General features: G+C 41.3%; 1 protein-coding gene across 1 annotated transcript in view; it reads right to left on the reverse strand.

Moving 5' to 3' along the window:
* The window catches only part of CNTLN (centlein), a 353,786-nt gene that overhangs the window by 173,223 nt on the left and 157,748 nt on the right, over window positions 1-22,815 (reverse strand). The window contains exons 10-12 of the mRNA XM_040417242.1: window positions 16,201-16,374; window positions 8,611-8,736; window positions 1,397-1,518 (exon numbers count right to left, since the gene is read on the reverse strand). Of these exons, the coding sequence (XP_040273176.1) occupies window positions 1,397-1,518; window positions 8,611-8,736; window positions 16,201-16,374 (422 nt within the window). The remainder of the gene's footprint in view (window positions 1-1,396; window positions 1,519-8,610; window positions 8,737-16,200; window positions 16,375-22,815) is intronic.

The raw sequence follows: 22,815 nt of genomic DNA on the forward strand, positions 1-22,815 counted from the left end.
GTCATAGAGGGAAGGCTGTCAGTCACTGATAGGACCGTCTCCTTGACCTTTAAGCCTGGAATGAGCAGGAACTTAAATTAATGAAATACAATTTATACTGAATCTTTTCTCATAAAATTATTTATCAATCTGCTCAGCTCCTTCTGCAATATAATCTTTGCTGCAAAGCTGCCTAAAGATGGTTGGGTGTATTAATTATTAGGGTATAATTTTACAACATATAACTTTTATATGCGGTGCATATCTTGGTAACATTTTTTGTTTGCTGTGTACAGTATACATTTTAATGCATTTTTGGATGATGGCCAAATCTTACATGGCCTATCATTCCATTGTTTTAAGATCACAAGCTCTTGTTGATACATACACTTGTGGTGAATATGGGTTTTTCATTATTTTAATGTGGAAACCTCTGTGTAGATGTGTGTTTTGGGCGCAAATGTTTGTTTTGATGCATTTTTAAAATACTTACTGTTTGTCAAAGTTACAGAAGAAGGCGAGATTGGTTGTAAACAGTCCGTCAAGGAAATTGTAATCATCAGGTTATCTGCTTTCAGGAAACACACAGATCTCAGGGCTGCACTTCCTTTGCAAGGTGTGCAATCCCTGTATTTTATAGGTGGTGACCTTTTAAAAATTTCCAGCTTAAAGGGATCCTGTCATCAACTTTAGGGTGCCCATACTAACGGCAGAATAAAGCAGAGACAGGTCAGTTGATTTCAGCGGTCTGTCATTTATAAAGTAAAAGTAAGTGGTTGCCGAGAACCAACATCACAATCATTGCAGACTGGGCCTGGAAAAGAGTCCTGGCCACCTGAGAAGAGTCCTGGTTATTCATGAATTCCTGCTCTCCTGACCACCTGCTGATGACTGACAGTCTTCTACCTAGTTTTCTCCCTATCTCTCTAGGAGAGAACTGCCAACCATCAGCAGATGGGTGGGGAGAGCAGGAGATTAGGAATAACCATGACTCTTCTCAGGAAGATTTGACTCTTTAAGACCTTTGCTGCAATGATGATGCTGGTTCTCAGCAACCACTTACTTTTAGCTGATGTGTGACACACCGCTGAAATGTCTGTCTTCTGTTGATCCGAGGCGTTCCTGAGTTACGATACTTTAAAAAAAATATAATATGCAAATGAGGCCTTTGGTGCAATGAGGGTGTCACTTTTGGTTTTGCTGCATGCAAAATTGCATGAAGGTGCCTGTGTGTATTAAGTGGTGAGTGGCATTTTGACAATGTGCTGGGCATCTACATTTAGAAAACATATGGGTGGGTGTGGGGGGTTAGTGCATTTTTTTTAATTTTGTTTCATAATATAGGCTTTATTTGTACAAATTGTGAAAATGCCCAAACACCCCTGGCAGTGAAAGGGCTGTGAACAGAACAACTCACCTGCCTGCTTCATGCTCATTCTGCTCCATTTGCTCTTTAAGGGTCCTGTAAGCAGTCTGCAATGTTAATAACCTCTGCTTTCGTTGCTCATGTGCTTTTCGTAGATCGACATTCTCCTGAACCTTGGGTAACAGAATGATATAACGAATATCAATACACAAAAAACAATGCCACTGTCAAAATACTATACGCAGAAACTGATGTAAAATACAAATTACCTACAAAGCAAAAGTTCCAAACATCCGGTAAAAGCGCCTAATCGAATGGTAAAAGATTTAGGGTGGATTCACACATAGGTTTACGGTTTATTTCATTATTTTTGCATTTTTGGCCCTTTTTAAGTCAAAAATAAGGATGTTAGCTGAAAATCAATGGGGAAATAAAAAATGCACAAGCATTCTAGATTAACGCCGTAATAAAACAATAACCATAGTATATAAATTGTTCAGCTCTTATAAGGCAAGCAACAGTGCCCACAAAATGGTTATATCTTCAGAGAAGAGAGATGTGCATGTTAAAACGTAATCTACTGAATTGAAAGTAAATGCATTTGTTCAGTAAAATGTGGAAGTGTCTGCGCCTTTTGCAGGTACTGTATGCAGAGGGTTGTAGAGAATCCAGTAAAAAGACTTGAACGCTCATTCTAAGCACACACAAGGTCGGGCTAGGCTGATACTGTAAAGGGCTCCAATGATCACTTGCCACTAGGGTCTCTTCTGTGAGTCAAAACCTGTTAAGCCTTATTGATAATATAGGGGTTGGGTCTCGAGAATAATTTCATCTGGTGGGCCCCAAGAAGCCCAGTCTGACGCTGTGCTTGGTGACTAGAACTGGTTGTGCTTTTCAAACTGGTTTAGCATTGAGAGATCTGACAATATAAAGAATGGTTGGATAAGTAAAACACACGAGAAAGGCATATATTGGCAAAACACAGTAAGTGTCAATTAATAGAGGTGACAAAAGACTTGCGGGAGGCAAACAGGTGTTAAAAAGTCACTTGAGCTCATTACTGTTCAATGAAAACTTTGCAATCTGTGCCATGTTTCAGTAAATCTGGCAGCCATGACTGCAATGCAGAAAGAAGCATCGGCGGGCTCTAAGACTTATGCACATATTGGGGATCTGGTGTCAAACTTGTTGCTTGCATTGCGCTTTTAAGGATGGTGACTGCCTGTCTTGGTCACTGACTCCTCCTCTGTTGTCCAAGGCTTTTTAATTAGGGCAGTTGAAGTGGGTTTTCTATATATATATATATTGGCCCAAGGAGCCTCCAGTTGTAAAGGATGAAAATTAGTGTAGGAACCCCTTCTGAACGAGTCCGCATTGTCAGGTGGACTTTCACACACTTGAAAATGTGTGCTAAGAACCACACATCTAATGCTTAGTAAATATAATCGCAATGTGTCTATTCACACAACCATATTTTTGGTCTGTATCTGCTTTTTTTTTGCCGGTTGGATGCAGACCCATCCATTTCAATAGGGCTGCAAAAGATGTGGACAGCACATTGTGTGCCGTCTGCATCCGTTTGTCCGTGAATGCAATCATGTGAATGCAGTCTTAAAGGGAACCTGTCACCGGGATTTTGTATATAGAGCTGAGGACATGGGTTGCTAGATGACCGCTAGCACATCTGCAATACCCAGTCCCCATAGCTCTGTGTGCTTTTATTGTGTAAAAAAAACTATTTGATACATATGCAAATTAACCTGAGATGAGTACATGAGATGAGTCAGGGACAGGACTCATCTCAGGTTAATTTGCATATGCATCAAATTGTTTTTTTTACACAATAAAAGCACACAGAGCTATAGGGACTGGGTATTGCAGATGTGCTAGCGGCCATCTAGCAACCCATGTTCTCAGCTCTATACACAAAATCCCGGTGACAGGTTCCCTTTAAGCATGCAGTGGTTTATGTCCGTCTGGATCCACTTGTCTACCGGAATGCATACAGATCTCCACCGTTCCCCATTATACTTAATAGGGCCGGCGGACATTCTGTCCACATCTGGCAGTGCCGGATCCGGTGAATTCCAGCAGGCTGTTCTCTGCTGGAACAGCTTACTGGAATTCACACAGTAGCCTTAAATGTTTGCATATATCTTTTCCCTTAAGCTGGGTTCACATCACAAGAAACACACAAAATGTGTCCAAAGGGTTACATTAGCCCAATAGCGCCCATTTGGCCTCTGTCTAGCCCGTATAACTGAGTATATTCCCAAAAACAAGATAACACTATTCCACTTAACACGTTAAGTACCTAGGACGAGAATGCTCATCCTAAATTGCCACTAATTGGCGCTCCCGGATGAGCACTCTCATCTCGTGGTCCTTCCCCTCCCCCACCTCGATTAGCGGCAGGGGCTCAGCTCTTACTGAAAGCCGGACCCCTGCTGCATCCACCAGCATCGGTGACAGCACTGATGCCGGTGGATTAGCCCCTCATATGCTGAGGTCAGCACTGACCCTGGCATATGGGAGGTTCGCACTCCCTCTCCTGATCCATCGGGTTCCCTTTCAAAGGCCTTGGGGCCCGGCAGCTACGGAGACCTATGAGGCCCAGCCCCCAGGCTAGATCTTATAGGCGAGGTGTCACTGTGTAATACACTGATAGTCTATGCAGTATAATACAGATGTATTGTACTGCATTGAAACAGGGATCAGACCCTAAAATGTCGAAGTCCCATAGTAGTACAAAAAAAATAAAAAATAAGTGAAATAAGTGTTTTTAACAGTAAAAATAAATGTAAGCGTCAAGTAAAAAAATGCCCCTTTCCCATAAAAAGAAAGAGATATAGAAAATAGAAAAAAAAAACACTAAAAACAGACATATTCGGTATCTGCGTTTACGTAAGAACCTGCTCAATAAAAATATCACATGATCAGCCGTCAGGTAAAGACCGTAAAAAAAAAATCAAAAAATTGTGAAAAAAAGCAATTTTTTGTAACCTGAGATCACAAAAAGTGTAATACCAAGCAATGAAAAAGTCATATGCACACCACAATAGTACCAATCAAACTGTCACATCATCACGCAAAAAATGAGCCCCTACATAAGACAAAAATGAAAAAATCTGGCTTTCAAAAAATGGAGATACAAAAATATGATGGTTTTTCTTTCAAAAATGCTTTCATTGTGTAAAACCAAAATACATATAACAAATAGACAAGTTATGTGTCACTGCATCCGTAACAACCTGCCCTATAAAAATATCATATGATCCAATCAGTCTAGTGAACACCTTCAAAAAAATAAAAACTGTGGCAAAAATTTTTTTGTGTCACCTTACATCACAAAAAGTGTAATACCAAGTGAACAAAAAGTCTTTCAGAAAATCGAGACACAAGAGACACAAAAACATGATTTTTTTTTTTTAAATGCCTTATTATGTAAAAGAGAAAAATATAAATAAAAGTAGACATATTTGATATTGTCGCGTCGATAACAACCTGCTCTAACAAAATAGCATATTATCTAACCTGTCAGGTGAACGCTGTAAAAAGCAGAAAATAAAAATTGTGCCAGAACAGCCATTTTTTGGTTACTTTACCTCACAAAAAGACATAATATAGAGCAATCAAAAATCATATGTACCCAAAAATAGTACCAATGAAACCATAACTTTATTCCAAAATTTCCAAAATGGGGTAACTTTTTGGAATTTCTACTCCAGTGAAATCAGTCCTACAAAATCCATATGGCGCTCGTTTCCATCTGCTCCCTGCTGTGTGCCCATACAGCAGTTTACAGCAAACAAAAACGTATGGCAGCACACCTTTACACATGCAAACAATAGAACTAGGGATTAGGGATTATTCTGGATTAAAATGGTACAATACCTACTTTACATGAAAAATGGAAGCTCTTTGCGTACATTTTTGATCAAACGTATGTTGGGACCATCTACCGGCGTCAAGGTGGCTTCTCCAGATGGGTAGCTAACACTAAGGCCCCTTTCACACGGGCGAGAATTTCGCGCGGGTGCAATGCGTGAGGTGAACACATTGCACCCGCATTGAATTCAGACCCTTTCACTTCAATGAGGCTGTGCAGATGAGCGGTGATTTCCACGCATCACTTGTGAATGGGGATGTGTGAAAATCGCATAGCATCCGCAAGCTAGTGCGGATGCAATGCGATTTTGACGCATGGTTGCTAGGAGATGATGTTAGTAAGTTGCTAAAAGTCAATTTACTGTACTATTTTCCCTTAAAACATGGTCATAAAAAAAAATAAAAGCATTCTTAAATCAGAATGATCACAATTTGCTCCGGATGCGTCGCATGTGCAGAGGGAAAACCGCGCGAGTAGGCACGCAATTGCAGTCAGTTTTGACTGCGATTGCGTTTCGATGTTTCGTTCCGCGCGAGAAAAAACTGAATGTGGTACCCAGACCCGAAACCGGACTTCTTCACAGAAGTTCGGGTTTGGGTTAGGCGTTCTGTATATTTTATTATTTTCCCTTATAACAGGGTTATAAAGGAAAATAATAGTATTCTTAATACAGAATGCAAACTAAAATGTTGCTTGAGGGGTTAAAAAATAAATTAACTCACCTCATCCTCTTGTTCGCGCAGCCGGTGTCGTCTTCTTTCTTTATCTTTCAGGACCTGCAAAGGGACCTTTAATGACGTAATCGCACTCACCACGTGGTGAGCGCAGTGACGTCAGCGCAGGTCCTGCTGAATGAAGATAGAAGGATCCACAATACACTTACGGACATGTGAATGGACCCTTAAGGGTCTGTCCCTGCATTAGATTTTTACTCCAACCAGACCCCTGTGATAGATCTGGTGCAGGTCTGGGCCGCCGGTCTAAATTCACGCCATCTACACGATTAGTAATTCCGGGCCAGTGTGTAAGAAAAAAAAAAAAATAAGTGCTTATTCTTAAATCTCTGCATAACCTGTCAGTACAGGAGACCCTGAGCTAAAGTGCTGTGCCAGGCTTTATGGAGCAGGCACAGGCAGGGATAGCGATGTGCTTCCGCCAGGACTGAGCCGACACTGGCGCCTGTTCCTGTAAAAAGCGCAACAGTCTTCCTGCAGGACATTGCGAAAATACATTTTAGGGATTTTAGGAAAGTTTACTGAACCTTTAATAAATCTCATCCACTCTGTGCAGACACTTTCTACAAGAAAATCTACATCAAGTCAATTTATGTTGCAAATGTCACCGTTTGTAAGGGCTCATGCATACGACCGTTGGATTTTTTGCGGTCTGCAAATTGGTGATCCGCCATGTGCGTTCTGCACTTTACTGAACGTCCGGCCCATCACAGAACAGTCCTATCCTTGTCCATAGTGCAGACAAGAATAGGACATGTTCTATATTTTCCGGGGCCGTGGAACAGACATACAGATGCAGAGAGCACCCTGATTAACAATGCGAATCCGGCTAGTCTGACAGGTCATGAAAATGAGTGCACAACCCCTTTAACTGTGTTGGCTGTAGCTTAGAAAACCCCATGCTCCTAAGCATCCCAACTATATTATATGTATTTTAAATTTAGTGACTAAAAATTTAATTTGGCTCCTAAATTTTTCAGGTTAGGAGCCAATGGCTCCTTGAGATTTATTTTAGTCTGGAGCACTGGAATGGCTTGGATAGAGTAAAATAATAAAAAGTATTCCAAAGTTATTACCACATAAAGTGACACATCAAATTTCCAAAAACGGCCTGGTCCTTAGGCGAAAGATGGCAAGGTCCTTAAAGGGACACTGACAGGCCCAATAAGCATAATTATCTATATATATGCATGCACAGGTCTTCTAATGTGTATCAAAAACCTACAAGTCTAACCCCTGTCCACCTTATAAATACAGCAAACTCATGTTTTATAACCTGATGTAATCGCTTTTCTTTCTGCTCAAGGGGCAGCGTTTCAGATTCACTTCTGCCCAGCCAGCCGCCGCTTTGAAGCTGTCCCCGACGTTCCGAGATCCGGCGCATACCCAATAGAAAGCTATGGGTGCCGGGCGCATGCGCAGAAGCTGAAAGTGAGTCCGATGCCCATAGCTTTCTATTGGGCATGCGCCGGATCTCTATTGGGCTTGCGCGGGATCTCGGAACGTCGGGGACAGCAGAAGCCGCCCAGCGAAGTGAATATTGATGAGCTGGGCGGCGCTTCAAAGCGGTGGTTGGGGCCGGCTGGGCAGAAGTGAAGCTGAAACGCCGCCCCTTGGGCAGAAAGAAAAGCGATTACTTCAAGTTATAAAACATGAGTTTGCTGTATTTATAAGGTGGACAGGGGTTATACTTATATGTTTTTAATGCACATTAGAAGACCTGTGCATGCATATATATAGATAATTATGCTTATTGGGCCTGTCAGTGTCCCTTTAAGGGGTTAATGGAATTCAGTAAAAAAAAAAATTAAACGTGTGTTTTTTTTTAAAAATACATTGGGACCCTACTGGCGATGGATGACACTGTAGGGAAAAGATGAATACACACAGTCGCGCACTATGAGCCAAACTGTCTTAGGGTACTATCACACTCGCGTTTTGTGCGGATCTGTCATGGACGCATCCGTTCATATAATGCAACCGTCTGCATCCGTTCAGAACGGATCTGTTTGTATTATCTGTATCATAGCCAAGACGGATCCGTCTTCAACACCACTGAAAGTCAATGGAGGACGGATCCGTTTTCTATTGTGCCAGATTGTATCAGTGAAAACTGATCCGTCCCCATTGACTTACATTGTGTGTCAGGACGGATCCGTTTGGCTCAGTTTCATCAGACGGACACCAAAACGCTGCAAGCAGTGTTTTGGTATCTGCCTCCATAGCGTAATGGAGGCAGAACGGAGGCAAACTGATGCATTCTGAGCGGATCCTTTTCCATTCAGAATGCATTAAGGGCAAAACTGATCCGTTTTGGACGCTTGTGAGAGCCCTGAACGGATCTCATAAACGGAAAGCCAAAACGCCAGTGTGAAAGTAGTCTAACATCTTAAAAGATATCTGAAACATTATATGACAAGCGTGGTCTAACATCTGAGGAAAAACCTGAATATTTCTATTCTATACATTTTCATATTTAAATCTGATAAAAAGAAATGCGTTTGAAGCTCCATTAAAAAGTACAGCTAAAGCCTAAGGTCTAAGTCTACCCTTCACCCTAATGGAATGCCTCAAGCTCAATTACAGAACTGTGCAGGTCTTAGGCGGGTAGGCCAAGGTTTATATGGCTTTATAGCATTCACCTTAATCTGCAATGTCTTCTCTAACTGTTCCATCCGCTTTTCTGCTATCTTAAGCTTCTTTAACTCTTCTGATTCTCTGGAAAAGCCCTTTGGGGACAAAGACCTTGAACGTTTCCCAGGTTGCACCTGGAGAATAAAACAAGGACATGGTTGAAGTAGTCGAACATTGCATTATGAAAGACATGCAAAATTAAAGAACAAGTAATTGAGAATACTAATAATGAATTATAAAAAAAAATCCTGCCTGGAATACTGGAGAAATAACAAGCAGAATTACCACAGTGCTACCGCTAAAGGTTTCTCTGTGACTCGTTAATGAGAATATTCATTTACATTTACATTGTTTCTTTCAGAATAATGATGTCCCATTAGGGAAGACTAAAGGGTTATAGACTCAGGAATGGAAGAAACCTCATTACAAAGGAGGGGATAGAGGATGGTCTAATTGCTCTATAAGGGTCCAAGGTTACACTTGATAGGACAACCGGAAACAAGAGGGAAAGGATTTTTTCCCTTTGAAATAGTTTAACATACTGTGAAGAAGGAGGAACAATATGCTTGAGGAATAGAAATACAACAGACAGAGCATCTTCTGGTGTAATGGCCATATGGTCATTAACTAGAATGTAGCTAGCTGGAGACATGATATACAGAAAAGGAAGGCCATTAAACCACAATGGCTTCCAGGACTACAGATGCTGTCCTTCTAATCCGCTGGATGACAGAAAGGTGGACAGTCCGCATAGAAGCCATAGTAAACTGGAAACATATATAAAGTGATGATCAGACCTGCTCCTCATAGGTAATAATACTGTTCATTTTCCCAGTTTCTACCTTACTGCATGTGACATTTAAAGTCTTTCGCCTTTGCTAATATCAGTAGTTTAGTCACTCCTGACTACATTTACAATACACACTGCTGTACAGAACGAGCTACGAGTCGGGGAAAATGCACAGAAAAAAATGTCATCTCCTCCTTCATGTGATCTTTTCTTATGTCCCATTGAATTTAAAACTGAGAAATATATAAAAATGTTGGCGATGGCGATGGAGCTCAATCATCCTCATGTGTCTGTAAGACAACTGGCTGAGACATGAGCCTCCTCCCTCTGAGGCTACTTTCACACTGGCGTTTTGGCTTTCCGTTTATGAGATCCGTTCAGGGCTCTCACAAGCGGTCCAAAACGGATCAGTTTTACCCTAATGCATTCTGAATGGAAAAGGATCCGCTCAGAATGAATCAGTTTGCCTCTGTTCAGTAACCATTCCGCTCTGGAGGCGGACACCCGAACGCTGCCTGGAGCGTTTTGCTGTCCGCTTGACGAAACTGAGCCAAACGGATCCGTCCGGGCACACAATGTAAGTCAATGGGGACGGATCCGTTTTGTCTGACACAATCTGGCACAATAGAAAATGGATCCGTCTCCCATTGACTTTCAATGGAGTTCATGACGCATCCGTCTTGGCTATGTTACAGATAATACAAACAGATCCGTTCATGACGGATGCATGCGGTTGTATTATTGTAATGGATACGTTTTTGCAGATCCATGACGGATCCGCCCAAAACGTGAGTGTGAAAGTAGCCTAACCTGTCTGCAGTAGGGAACAAAGACTGTTTTGCCCAACCCTTCACCTGATACCTATACTATAATGTGTAACTGACCACAAAGAAATTAACCCCTAGGTACTCTTCTCAAGAACAGTGTGGATGGGTTTAGCTCCTGTCTACTGTTATCATTCATATCTAGGTTTAGTGTTACTTTACTAAAAATGTAAAAAAAAAAAATCATAATCATATTTCTTCTAAAAAATAAAAATAAAAAAATTAAATAAAATGAGAATTGTCCTCTTCATTAAAACTGCATTCCCCATTTCTTAGTGACATGTGATTCTAGGATTGCTACAGGACAAGTGGTTATAAGGCTCTTTAGCAAAATACAAGGACCTTGACACTGAGGCATCTGGGAAAAGGGCCGAATCACTTAAGTACATGCAGGAGAGCCAGGGTTGGTCAGCGAGGTCACCTGACCTAACCCAGACAGCCTAAGGAGTGATGCATGCCACCCCCAGAGCAGGGTAACATGAAACCAGCTGTAATCATGCTGTGATTAGGCTGAGTGGAAGCTGTGGAGCGGAAGCCTCAGAAGCACACACCCCGACAGAGCCCTGCAGGGATAAGCAGGGGAACAGTGGCACCCCGCAGCCCCTGTTAAATTCCCTTTAAGTATATCTAAATAAAAAGTGAACTTTTAATTATTCTGTTTTTGAGGGATCTTTAACCTATCATATGGTACAGGTAACAGATTTAAATAACAATATTGTCATATGTGAGTAACCACCAATAATAGTGTTTTCTTTTTTTTGCTCATCGATGAACAACCATAGTAGTGATCATTCATTCCCATACAGAATAGATAACTGCTGCATATAAATGCAGCTAAATGAGCAGGCAATAAATGGTTCATTCCTGATCATTGTCCTGACTATTAAGACATGTTAATGGGCCTTTATACCTGTCAGGCTGAGTTCACACGGGCGAGTATTCCGCGCGGATGCCATGCGTGAGTTGAACGCATTGCACCCGCACTGAATACCGACCCATTCATTTCTATGGGGCTGTTCACATGAGCGGTGATTTTCACGCATCACTTGTGCGTTGCGTGAAAATCGCAGCATGCTCCTCTTTGTGCGTTTTTCACGCAACGCAGGCCCCATAGAAGTGAATGGGGTTGCATGAAAATCGCAAGCATCCGCAAGCAAGTGCGGATGCGGTGCGATTTTCAGGCACGGTTGCTAGGAGACGATCGGGATGGAGACCCGATCATTATTATTTTCCCTTATAACATGGTTATAAGGGAAAATAATAGCATTCTGAATACAGAATGCATACTAAAATAGCACTGGAGGGGTTAAAAAAATATAAAAAATCATTTAACTCACCTTAATCCACTTGATCGCGGAGCCCGGCATCTCCTTCTATCTTCATCTTAGCTGTGTGGAGCAACAGGACCTGTGGTGACGTCACTCCGGTCATCACATGGTCCATCACATGATCCATCACCATGGTAAAAGATCATGTGATGACCGGAGTGACGTCACCACAGGTCCTGTTCCTCCATACAGCTAAGATGAAGACAGAAGGAGATGCCGGCTCCGCGATCAAGTGGATTAAGGTGAGTTAAATGATTTTTTTTTAACCCCTCAAGCGCTATTTTAGTATGCATTCTGTATTCAGAATGCTATTATTTTCCCTTATAACCATGTTATAAGGGAAAATAATACAATCTACAGAACACCGATCCCAAGCCCGAACTTCTGTGAAGAAGTTCGGGTACCAAACATGCGCGATTTTTCTCACGCGAGTGCAAAACGCATTACAATGTTTTGCATTCGTGTTCCCGCAACGCACCCGCACATTTTGCCGCAACGCCCGTGTGAACTCAGCCTTATACTTTATTCAAGTAAAAACGGTATACAATAACATTAACCAAATAAAAAGTGTAAAACTAAGGCTACTTTCACACTTGCGTTAGGAGCGGATCCGTCTGGTATCTGCACAGACGGATCCGCTCCTATAATGCAAACGCTTGCATCCGTTCAGAACGGATCCGTTTGCATAACCATGAACAAAAAAAAAAATTTTTTTTTTTTTTTTTTTTTTGTTCATGATAATGCAAACGGATCCGTTTTGACTTTACATTGAAAGTCAATGGGGGACGGATCCGTTTGAAAATTGAGCCATACTGTGTCATCTTCAAACGGATCCGTCCCCATTGACTTACATTGTAAGTCTGGACGGATCCGTTTGCCTCCGCACGGCCAGGCGGACACCAGAACGCTGCAAGCTGCGTTCAGGTGTCCGCCTGCTGAGCGGAGCGGAGGCTGAACGCTGCCAGACTGATGCATTCTGAGCGGATCCGCGTCCACTCAGAATGCATTAGGGCAGTACGGATCCGTTCGGGGCCGCTTGTGATAACCTTCAAACGGAACTCACAAGCGGAGCCCCGAACGCTAGTGTGAAAGTAGCCTTAAAGGGGCTTTCAAAATGTCAAAGGTTTTTTTTAATATTTAACATATAATAATAATAATAATAATAATAATAATAATAATAAAAATTATAATAATAATGGATTTAAAGAAAAATAAGCCAAGAATAAACAAAAGCTCCAGTTTGAACTAATGGTGAATGGTCTTGGAACTGCAGTGTCACAAGCAGATCGGGTTTACAAATGCAAATTGCCCTCATTACAGCTAAGCTCATTATACAATAATGCATGCAGATGAACTGCTGCCAATGCCATTCCAAGCCAAACGATGGTCACCTTTGGCTTACAATTCATTTTAGCAATGGGCACCAATTAGGTGCCTGACTAGAAAATATTTGGCCTCTGCACAGTATAACAACTGAGTGCAAGATAAACAATGGTTGGCAATCTGGTAACTTATTTACTGGAATAGAGGTTTAATAGTCAAAGCAATGACTAGTACATACAGTCATTTCACTACAATTCACTATCATTTCTACAAGACCATGCCACTTCATGTTGTGCAGAAAACATCAATTAATCAATGATATCACATTAGGCATCTAATAAAATCCCCCAAATTCATTAATAAGTCACTAAACTGATTTTACTGCTACGTTTGCAAGAAAAAGTCAGTGAACCATAATAATGCACAAAAAGTACCACACGTGTCTGTTATTGATCAGTGATAACTTGTAGATTCCCTTTAGTAACAATCACCTCCAGCAAATGTATCCTGCAGGCAAACAAGTTTTGCACATCATTGAGGAGGCATTTCGGACCATTCCTCCCTGAAAGGGCATTTCAAGTCATCAATACTTCTGGGATGCCTTGCATGCATCTTGATAGGGTTAAGATCAGGAGACTGACTCGGCCATTCCAAAACACATCTTCTTTTCCTTTAGTTGATGTGTTGTTGAATCACTGAACATCTGTTCAGCTTCAGGTCATGGACCTCTGCCTTTACGTTCTCATGTTAAATGTAATGTACTGCTCCAGTTTTTCCTTCTCTGCTACACTGGCATTCTTCCCATACAAGTGCTGCCTCCTCTTCAAACAGCTGATCAGCAGGAGTCGCACCTCCGCCATTCAGATATTGATCATCTATCCTGAGGATACGTTACCAATATGTACTGGCTGCACAATCCTTTTAAGACTACAGTCTGTGGGTAGACTATCCACAGCGTTTACAATAGCAGCAAAAGAGTAAGGCTACATGCACACGACAAATAGACATTTTTAACGGACGTTTATTTCACTGATGCCTTTCTTAGATACAGAAATTAAAAATGGACCCATTCAATTGTATGGGGGCAGACTGTCAGTGAAAAACGGACAAGATAGAACATTTTCTATTTTTTGACATCCGTTTTTTACTGACAGTCAAAAAAACCTGCCGTGTGAATAACTCCATAGACTACCATTGGTCTTAAAACAGACGTGTGATGGCCGTTAAAAAAATGTACATCACATGTCGTGCACATGTAGCCTAAGAGAATTACAAAAAAAGTCTTCAGCACACTGCATAAAAAACCTGAGCAGAATCTGCTGTTGAAGCTACCTGCAAATTTTAGATCCACAGCATCTCAATTTATGCCATAGCTTTTCACAGTGGATTTCATTGTGTGCAATACATAGAGTGAACTTGGCTGCATATATGCAACAAAATCTGCCACCCATCCACGCAGAATCGCTTCAAAACAAATTATCAGCATAGATCATGCTGCAAAAAATCCACCCCATGTGGCCATAGACATCTTAGAATTTTATGGCACCATTTTCTGATCAGTGGGGTCTCACTGCTGGGAATAAATGGAAATGAACCAGCTCTGTGACCCATTTATATGCAGAGCAGGTGTACTTCTGGCCACCAGTTGTACAGGTAACTGCAGCATAGCAAAATCACTTTCTAAAAAAAAAAAAAAAAAAAAAAAAAACTTTATTTTATTTACTTTTATTTTACTATAAAATATTTTGGACAATAAGTTTTTTTTAGGTGTTCTTATGTTATTTACAGATAAAGGGGCACATTTATTAACACCGGCGTGTTAGACACCAGTCTTAATAAGCCCTATAGCTGTCGGTGGATCCGCCAAAGTAATGTAGAGGTGCCAGCCTGTACATAACTTCAGCGTATTCACCGCCGCTTCTAAATGTTAGGGCTCATGCACACGACCGTATTTTCTTTCCATGACCGTTTAGTTTTTTTGCGGAACATATTAAGAACCATTTATTTTCAACGGGTCCGCGAAAAAAACTGAAGTTACTCCTTGTGTATTCCGTTTCCGTATGTCCGTTCTGCAAAGATATAGAACATGCCCTATTATTGTCTACATTAAGGATAGTACAGTTCTATTAGGGGCCAGCTGTTCCGTTCCGCAAAAACACTGAATGCACACGGACGTCATCCGTATTTTTTGCGGATCGCTAAATTTATATGCTCGTGTGCATGAGCCCTCATACAGATTCCTAGCCGTCTTCCGGCCTGTCCCCCTCTCCCCAACCACTTTTTTAGATCTGGCGTGAGCGGGGAATAAGTTGCAGATTCTGCCGCACCATGTCGTCACTGTAGTTTAATCACCAAACACCTGTTCAACTTGAGATCATTTATTAACACCGGCGTGTTAGTCACCAGTCTTAATAAGCCCTATAGCTGTCGGTGGATCCCTTGCATCCTCATGTTAAATGTACTACTCCAGTTTTTCCTTCTCTGCTACACTGGCATTCTTCCCATACAAGTGCTGCCTCCTCTCCAAACAGCTGATCAGCGGGAGTGCTAGGAGTCAGACCTCCGCCATTCAGATATTGATGGCCTCAAGTAGAAAAAAAAAAAAAAAAACACACACACCAAAGTTCTAATACTGAAAGATTATAGAAGCATAACATGTCACATATCAGATAAGACCAGGCATGACAAGCTGTTGGAGAGAGTGGTAAAGAATTAAGGCCCCATACACAATAATCCAGGGGCTGACTTGGCTTCCAAATTCCCCAGATCTAAATTCTGATGGAAGACCTACCTTTCAACTTAAACTCAAAGGATCTGCTTATGTCTTGGTTCCAGATATCACAAGGACTCATCAGAGGTCTTGTGAAGTCCATGCCTCGATGGGTCAGAGCTATTTGTGGGATCTCCACAAGGCTAAGCACGTGGGTATTGACCAGACATTTGTCCTTCTATGTCATTTGGGCTTTAGAACACAATAGAAATGAATACCACTTGATCGATGCCTCTACAACTTTACCAATAATCAAATGAAACAAAAAAAGCTCAATACAGTGGAGAAAAAAAAACTGGATTAAAGGAAAAATCATTGTCGGTAGGGTGTGCAGACAGGAAGTAGCAACTTCAGAGAAAGTTCATTTGAAATGTTATAATCATGCCATGTAACAAAATATAACAAGCCTTTGGCAAATAGTTTAATCATTCTTCCAAGCAGTTGCAAAAATTATAAGGTAGACTTATTAAAAAGTTAGTTCCTGAAATCCTAGTGGGAAAAGCTTTTTGATTCGAATAACCTGGAATTGACACAAATGCACCAGACAATAAAAGACTTCTTACCTTATGTGTTCTCCCAGCCCTCAGGATGCTGCTCTCAAGTGCATCCCTTCTACAATTATTTACTTGTGTTAACGTCAGATCCACTGCTTTAAGTCTGTCCTGTAGAAAGTTTATTTCTGATTTCTGTGAAGCTATTATGAGTTCCAGTTCCACCAGGGATGGGTGTTCCGAGTCCTGCAGTAATTAAAATCATAATTAAATTGGAAATGATATCGCACAATTAATAGATCACACACACATTTCGGTAAAGGGGCCATTATAGTCAAACTTCTATTCATTAGAACAGGATGCAGAACCTTGTTTGGTCTGTTTGGTACTCATCCAAAGTGAATGGGTGGAACGATTGCTGCCACAGTCATTCCTCCCTCATTCAGTTCTATCGATTATCGGCAGCACGTCCCTGATTACTCTGACCGTACATCTTTTATTCTGAGAAAAGATGCAAATGAGCCGACAAACTGATAGGTGGCACGATTATAGGCCAGTTATCATCAATGTATAATTGAGTGCTATCCACCAATCTGAGGAAAAAAGCAGAAGCGGTAATAAATGCCTTCTGTCCGCTCCCCCTTCTTGGGCTAGAGTGCCGGAGAAGGACTTCTAATCCAGCGTTGTGTGCCGCTCCAGTCCACAGCTGATTACATAAGGAACCGTGGCTCTGCAGGCCGCATGCAGCCCATGAGTGGTGCACCTCTGCATTAGAACCATCTGCTCTACATTTGTTTGCTTGGCTTCAACAATTTGAACCACATTTACAGAAGTACAGTCTATTAGACAAGCCAGCGCCTGAAGCGCGTCACTCACTGCTGCCCGTGACTCCTTCCATAAGGGAAGCGTTCACTAGTGTTTGCTTTATAATATGCACTGCCATTTTCCCCCCACTTTTGGGGGACAAAAAGTTTGTCTTTTAAAGTGAAAAATACGGTAAAACTATAAATGTCAGTCCAAAATTGGGTGTTTCAAAAGGGTGTTTCAAGTAAAAACTAAAAAAAATTATGAGATTTCTTAATAGTTCTAATTAAGGATGAGCAAATCAACTTCGGATGAAACATCCAAAGTCGATTCGCATAGAACTTTGTTCTAATACTGTACGGAGCAGGAGCTAGCAGTTCCAAGTGGTACCTTGGAACCTAACCCGAGTTCGGGAAATGTTTTTTTACAGTATAAATCAATTTCTGAAGTTATTATGCAAAGTCTCGCAAGACTTCACAAAGTAATAACTTCGGCTCATCGGAGCCAATGCATTCTAATACTGTACGGAGCGCTCGCTCCGTAGTACAGTATTGAAACAATGTTTTATGTGAATCGACTTCGGATGTTTTATCCCTAGTTCTAATGGCTAACTGAAAAGATAATGACCAAATTCCTAGCTTTCGAGACCACTCAGGTTTCTTCATCATGCATATTCATGGTCAAATGTGACCACAGCATACGGGAGAGCAAAACCCCGAAAGCGCGTGCTTCGGGGTGTGTACTGGCTCCCTCTAGCAAGGATCAGGGGAGCCGGATGGTGTGTGCAGCAGCCTCTGTACTCCTGAATGAAACGAGGCTCCCGCACATTAGTTCCTATGGAGCCGCTGCCTGTGGCAGCAGTCCATAGGAATATATTGTAATCCTCATAGACTCCAATGCTGATGCACTGGAGTCTATGAGAGAAGCCATCTGATGGTTGCTAGTTATAGTTCCCTATGAAAACTAAATATAAAAAAAAAAATTCTAACAAAAATTTATGTTTTTAAAATATAAAAAAAAAACTTAAAAAATAACAAACAAAAAATTTAAATCACAACCCTTTCCCCAAAATGAAAAAAGGAATGCATAAACAATAAAAAAAAAGTCTAAATGGCCAATTCACCATTTTTTGGTTGCTTCACCAAATTTTTTTATAAAAAGTGATCAAAAAGTCATACACCCCCAAAATGTTATCACTGAAAAGTACAGATCGTCCGGCAAAAAATAAGCTGTTAGACAGTTCTGTAAACTTAAAAAATTATAGGACAGAATAGAATGATGAAAATAAAATAAATATAAATATTTTCAAGCTTTTTATTTTTTCAGAATTAAAACGCAAGAAAAACTATACATATGTGGCATTGCCATAATCATACTGACCTGGAGAATGAAATTAACAGGTCAGTTTTACCGCAAACGCTATAAAAACAAAACCCATAAAACCGTTGTGGAATTTTTTTAATTTTTTTTTCCAATTTCACCCCATTTGAAATTTTTCCCAGCTCCCCATTACATCGTGCAACTTGTCCAACAAAAAACAGAACAGAATGTGAACAGAAAAAAAAAAATATATATATATATACCGTATTTATCGGCGTATAACACGCACTTTTTCCCCCTGAAAATAGGGGGCAAATCATGTATGCGTGTTATACGGCGATATTCATTGCGCTGTATGAGCCGGGAGAGAGGAGGGGCTGGAGTCCGTAACTAGGGGCGGGGCCCGGTGCAGTCACTGTACTCTTACACCGGGCCCCGCCGCTCACCAAAGTATTTATAAACGTGAATCCTTATCCTGTTATTAAGCTGCCCTCTCCCATGTTCCCCCTGTATCCCCATAGCACTTACTTAAGCTTCAATAGCAGGCAGAGCGGACGGCAGCAGTAACGTCACTCACTGACGTCGAGCGCCTGCTCCGCCCCCTTTATGAATGAAGCAGGCGGAGCAGACGCGCGACGTCAGTGAGTGACGTTACTGCTGCCGTCCGCCCTGCCTGCTATGGAAGCGTGTGAATCGTAAGTGCTGTGGGGATACAGGGGAACATGGGAAAATGGGAGAGGGCAGCTTAATAACAGGATAAGGATTCACGTTTATAAATACTTCGGTGAGCAGAGGCCCGGTGTATTGGGGGACACTGTTATGAGGGGGATCTGTGGATGACATATAGCAGTGTCATCCACAGATCCCCCCCATAACAGTTCCATCCACAGATCCCCCCACCCCATAGCAGTACAATTTGAAATTTAATTTTTTTTCCTGAAATTTCCCTTAAAATGAAGGGTGCGTGTTATACGCCAGTGCGTGTTATACGCCGATAAATACGGGTATATATTATGGTCCCGGAAAGGCACGGAGTGAAAAGAGAAAGCAAAAACAAAAAAATCTCCGTGGTTGAAAGAGTTAAAAAGAATGTGTCGTTTAGAATTTTTTTCTTTCAAGTAAAAACAGATCAGTGACATTCTTTTTTTCTATCTTTTATTTTATCATCTATGCCAGATTCTGGGGCAACCACCTTGCCTGAGTTGTGGTTAACAACATTTAGAGGTATACTTTACACCAGTCACTATAGACTGACTTCTTTGACTACTACAAGAGGATTTTCTAGGTATGCTCTGTGAACTGTGCAGAAGTCATTTTACAGGGAGGGGAGTAGTTAAGCTGTGACATCACTTCTTGTGAAAAGTGTATTCTGCGTCATCTATATAAGGGCTCATTCAGACGGCTTGATGTTTTTTGCTGTCCGCAAAAATACGGATCCGTTTATTTTGTGGACAGTTCAGCATTCTGATTTTTGCGGACCCATAGACTTCAATGGGGCCACCTCCTGATTTTCACAGACAAGTATAGGACATGTTTTATTTGTTTTGCGGGGCCGTGGAACGGAAAAAAAAGATGCGGACATCACACGATGTGCTTTCTGTATCTTTTGGGACCCCCATAGAAGTGAATGGGTACACTTCTAATCCGCATATCAGATGCGGAACGCAACATATGGCTGTCTGAATGAGTCCTAAAGGTGATATTTGTTATTGTAATCCTGCCAGGGATGATAAAGAGATGACTACTGAGAAGTGGATTTGCACAGGACATATTAGATTTAGGATGAGTAAAACATAGAAACATAGAATGTGTCGGCAGATAAGAACCATTTGGCCCATCTAGTCTGCCCAATATACTGAATATTATGGATAGCCCTTGGAGTAATATAAACACCAACAAGTATATAAAAATATATAACATAAAAACTTGATTTTGATCATTTTCTGATCAGGCATTCCCTTTAAAAAGTAAAGGGGACATTACATGTGGTCTTGAGAAGGTAGAGAATATTCCTAACGTTACCTATGAGCAGTCAGATGGGTCCTAAGCGCTGGGGAGGTTGTCTAGGTGCGATGATCTCTATACAGTAAAATCTCAATCATACTCACACAAATTCAGTAAAGTGCGGTTTTCAATCTGCTAACTATGCATTCCATAATAGCCTGTAATTATTAAAAACTGACAAGGAAGCTCCGCCACCTGTGTTTGTATGGAGCCAGGTAATGAAAAAACAACAACACTGTCATCACCTCTCAATTCCTGATTGCATTATCAAAACTGGAGCAGAGTTTGGCATCTGGGTGTGACCTTGTTAACTGCTAGGGTAATTAAGTTTATTCAGTGGGGAAAAGGGATGATAAATTATTAGCAAGAAGATTTTGTTCACATTTTATTAAATTGGCCTGTCAAAGGGTCGGCCAAATTACCAAGGGCCTCGTTTATTGGAGACCAGCCATATTGCCACATCTGTTACAATTATTTATAATTTCAGCAGTTGAAAACCAACTGAGTTAGGCATCCGCCATGTAAAGTAATTTACAAATTATCTGATGAGGGAGTGTTTTAGCTTTTCCCTCATTTCTAGCCAGCAGAAAGCCGCGCTGTAATTACAGAACACGATTAGGTTCTTTGGGGAACTTAACGTGCACTCGTAGCCGTAGTAAGATGCAGCAAGAACATATGGAGGAGCTTGTGCTTCAACTCCCTGAAGCTCGTGACCCGCCTGCCGCTGAGCCCTTGAGTTGAATTTGAATGAGAGTGCCATGGCTAATGTTCTACACATGCACCATTTATGCCACAAAACAAATCGGATCACTGTTAATTATGAAGCAGCTATAATCAGGCCTTCACATCTGTGTAATGTGAGGCGCAGTAGGCTGTATTCCAGTAATGTACGACTACCTTTGGGTCACAAATTGTGAGCCATATTGCCTCGGTTGTAGTTTACTGAAATCAAAGCAACTCCTCTGATACAAGTCCAAAACAAGGAGATTTTTATCCAGCTGTTTTCTCCCGCTTTTGGAGCTTTATTTCTGTCTTTCGGAACAAGAGCGTTTCTTTAGCAGCTATTGACCAGGGTAGTTAAAGCATATGGCACCGGTTCATTAATGAACACGAACACCAAGAGCTCTAATTTAATGAATCCGCTTGAGCCATAAAAATCAGATTAGGTTTATGCCTGTCATCTCCCCCCCCCGCCCTACCCCTCCTCTGTTGTGTGAAATGAGTGTACTGAACTTAAATCGACTTTTCCGCGCTTCTGCAAAAAGCCTTAACATCATCTCCCAAATAACGTGTTAGCCCTTTTTGTGCAAACTGCGGGCAGGAGAAGAAAAAACATTCACAGGCAGCCGCCTTTTATTGCCGTTAATATGGCATTAATTGTAGCGGGGTCTAACATTTATCTTTGAGAGAACACAACCTGGCAACCACCTTCTCAAAAACACTTTATTCAATGAAAAATCTTCCTTATAGTAAAGCAGCTAAATATGTTGCACCCAGATGGCAAACCAGCTACAGTTTAATTAATCCACCTTAAGCCATTGAGTGTTCAGTATGGGTAATAACATTTTGAATAATTACATACAAAAAAATGCTCTGAATTTCATTAGCGAAACAAAGCAGAACCTCTGCAAAACTTCCATATAATCACCCTCATATGCATAGGTTACAAGGCTGCTAGGGCATAGCCTTGCTATATGCCAGATTAGGCTTACATAAGACCACACAAACTATGTGATGATATAGCGCACAGAGTAAAAGGATAACCATCCTCCACTGCTTATTGTAGGAAAAGACATGTGAATGTAGCTGCCTAATTATTCTTATTCACTGTGCGTCATGAGACAGAAAAGGGATACACGCCAGTCATACATACAGTCAGTCATACATAAAACTTATAAAAAGACATCACTTAATAGTATAAAAAAATAAAAATAAAAGGTCCACATTTACTAATGTCAGCGCACCTAGGCTGCCAAAATCTGGAGCAAACTGGTAAATTTTTTGGCGCAATTTGTCACATCTAGTTCTTGAGAAATCCTCTGCGCACCTAACAAGAAAAGGGGGCATGACTTAACAGAAAGGGTGTGTGGCCTAATATACATTTAGCCCCCCCCCCCCCCATATCTGGTGTGAAATTCTGTCTCAGAGTAAGGCTGCTTTCACACGAGCCAGTTGTGTTAAACTCACGCTTCGAGTCAGGAGTGTGAGTATAACACAGCACCCGTCCTGACCTCCCAGCACTACCGGGGTCACATAGCATTATATTGATTTATGATGCTATGTAACCCTCAAAGTTCTAGAATGCAGTGGGCAACACCGACAGCATTATATTACTGTTATCTATTACATTCTAGAACTTTATCAATATAATGCTGTGTGCCCCCGGCAGTGCTAGGAGTTCAGGACGCGAGTTGTGTTATACTCGCGAGTCCGGAGCGTACAACTTGCTCGTGTGAAAGCAGCCCAAGTCAACCGATCGTTGGTATAGAGCGAGAGAGAAGTGACTATCCCGGCACTACATTTATCCTCCAGCCTGAGCCCCTGTGATAGATCTGCTGC

This window comes from Bufo bufo, chromosome 2, assembly GCF_905171765.1.
Source record: "Bufo bufo chromosome 2, aBufBuf1.1, whole genome shotgun sequence".
Lineage (NCBI taxonomy): Eukaryota > Metazoa > Chordata > Amphibia > Anura > Bufonidae > Bufo > Bufo bufo.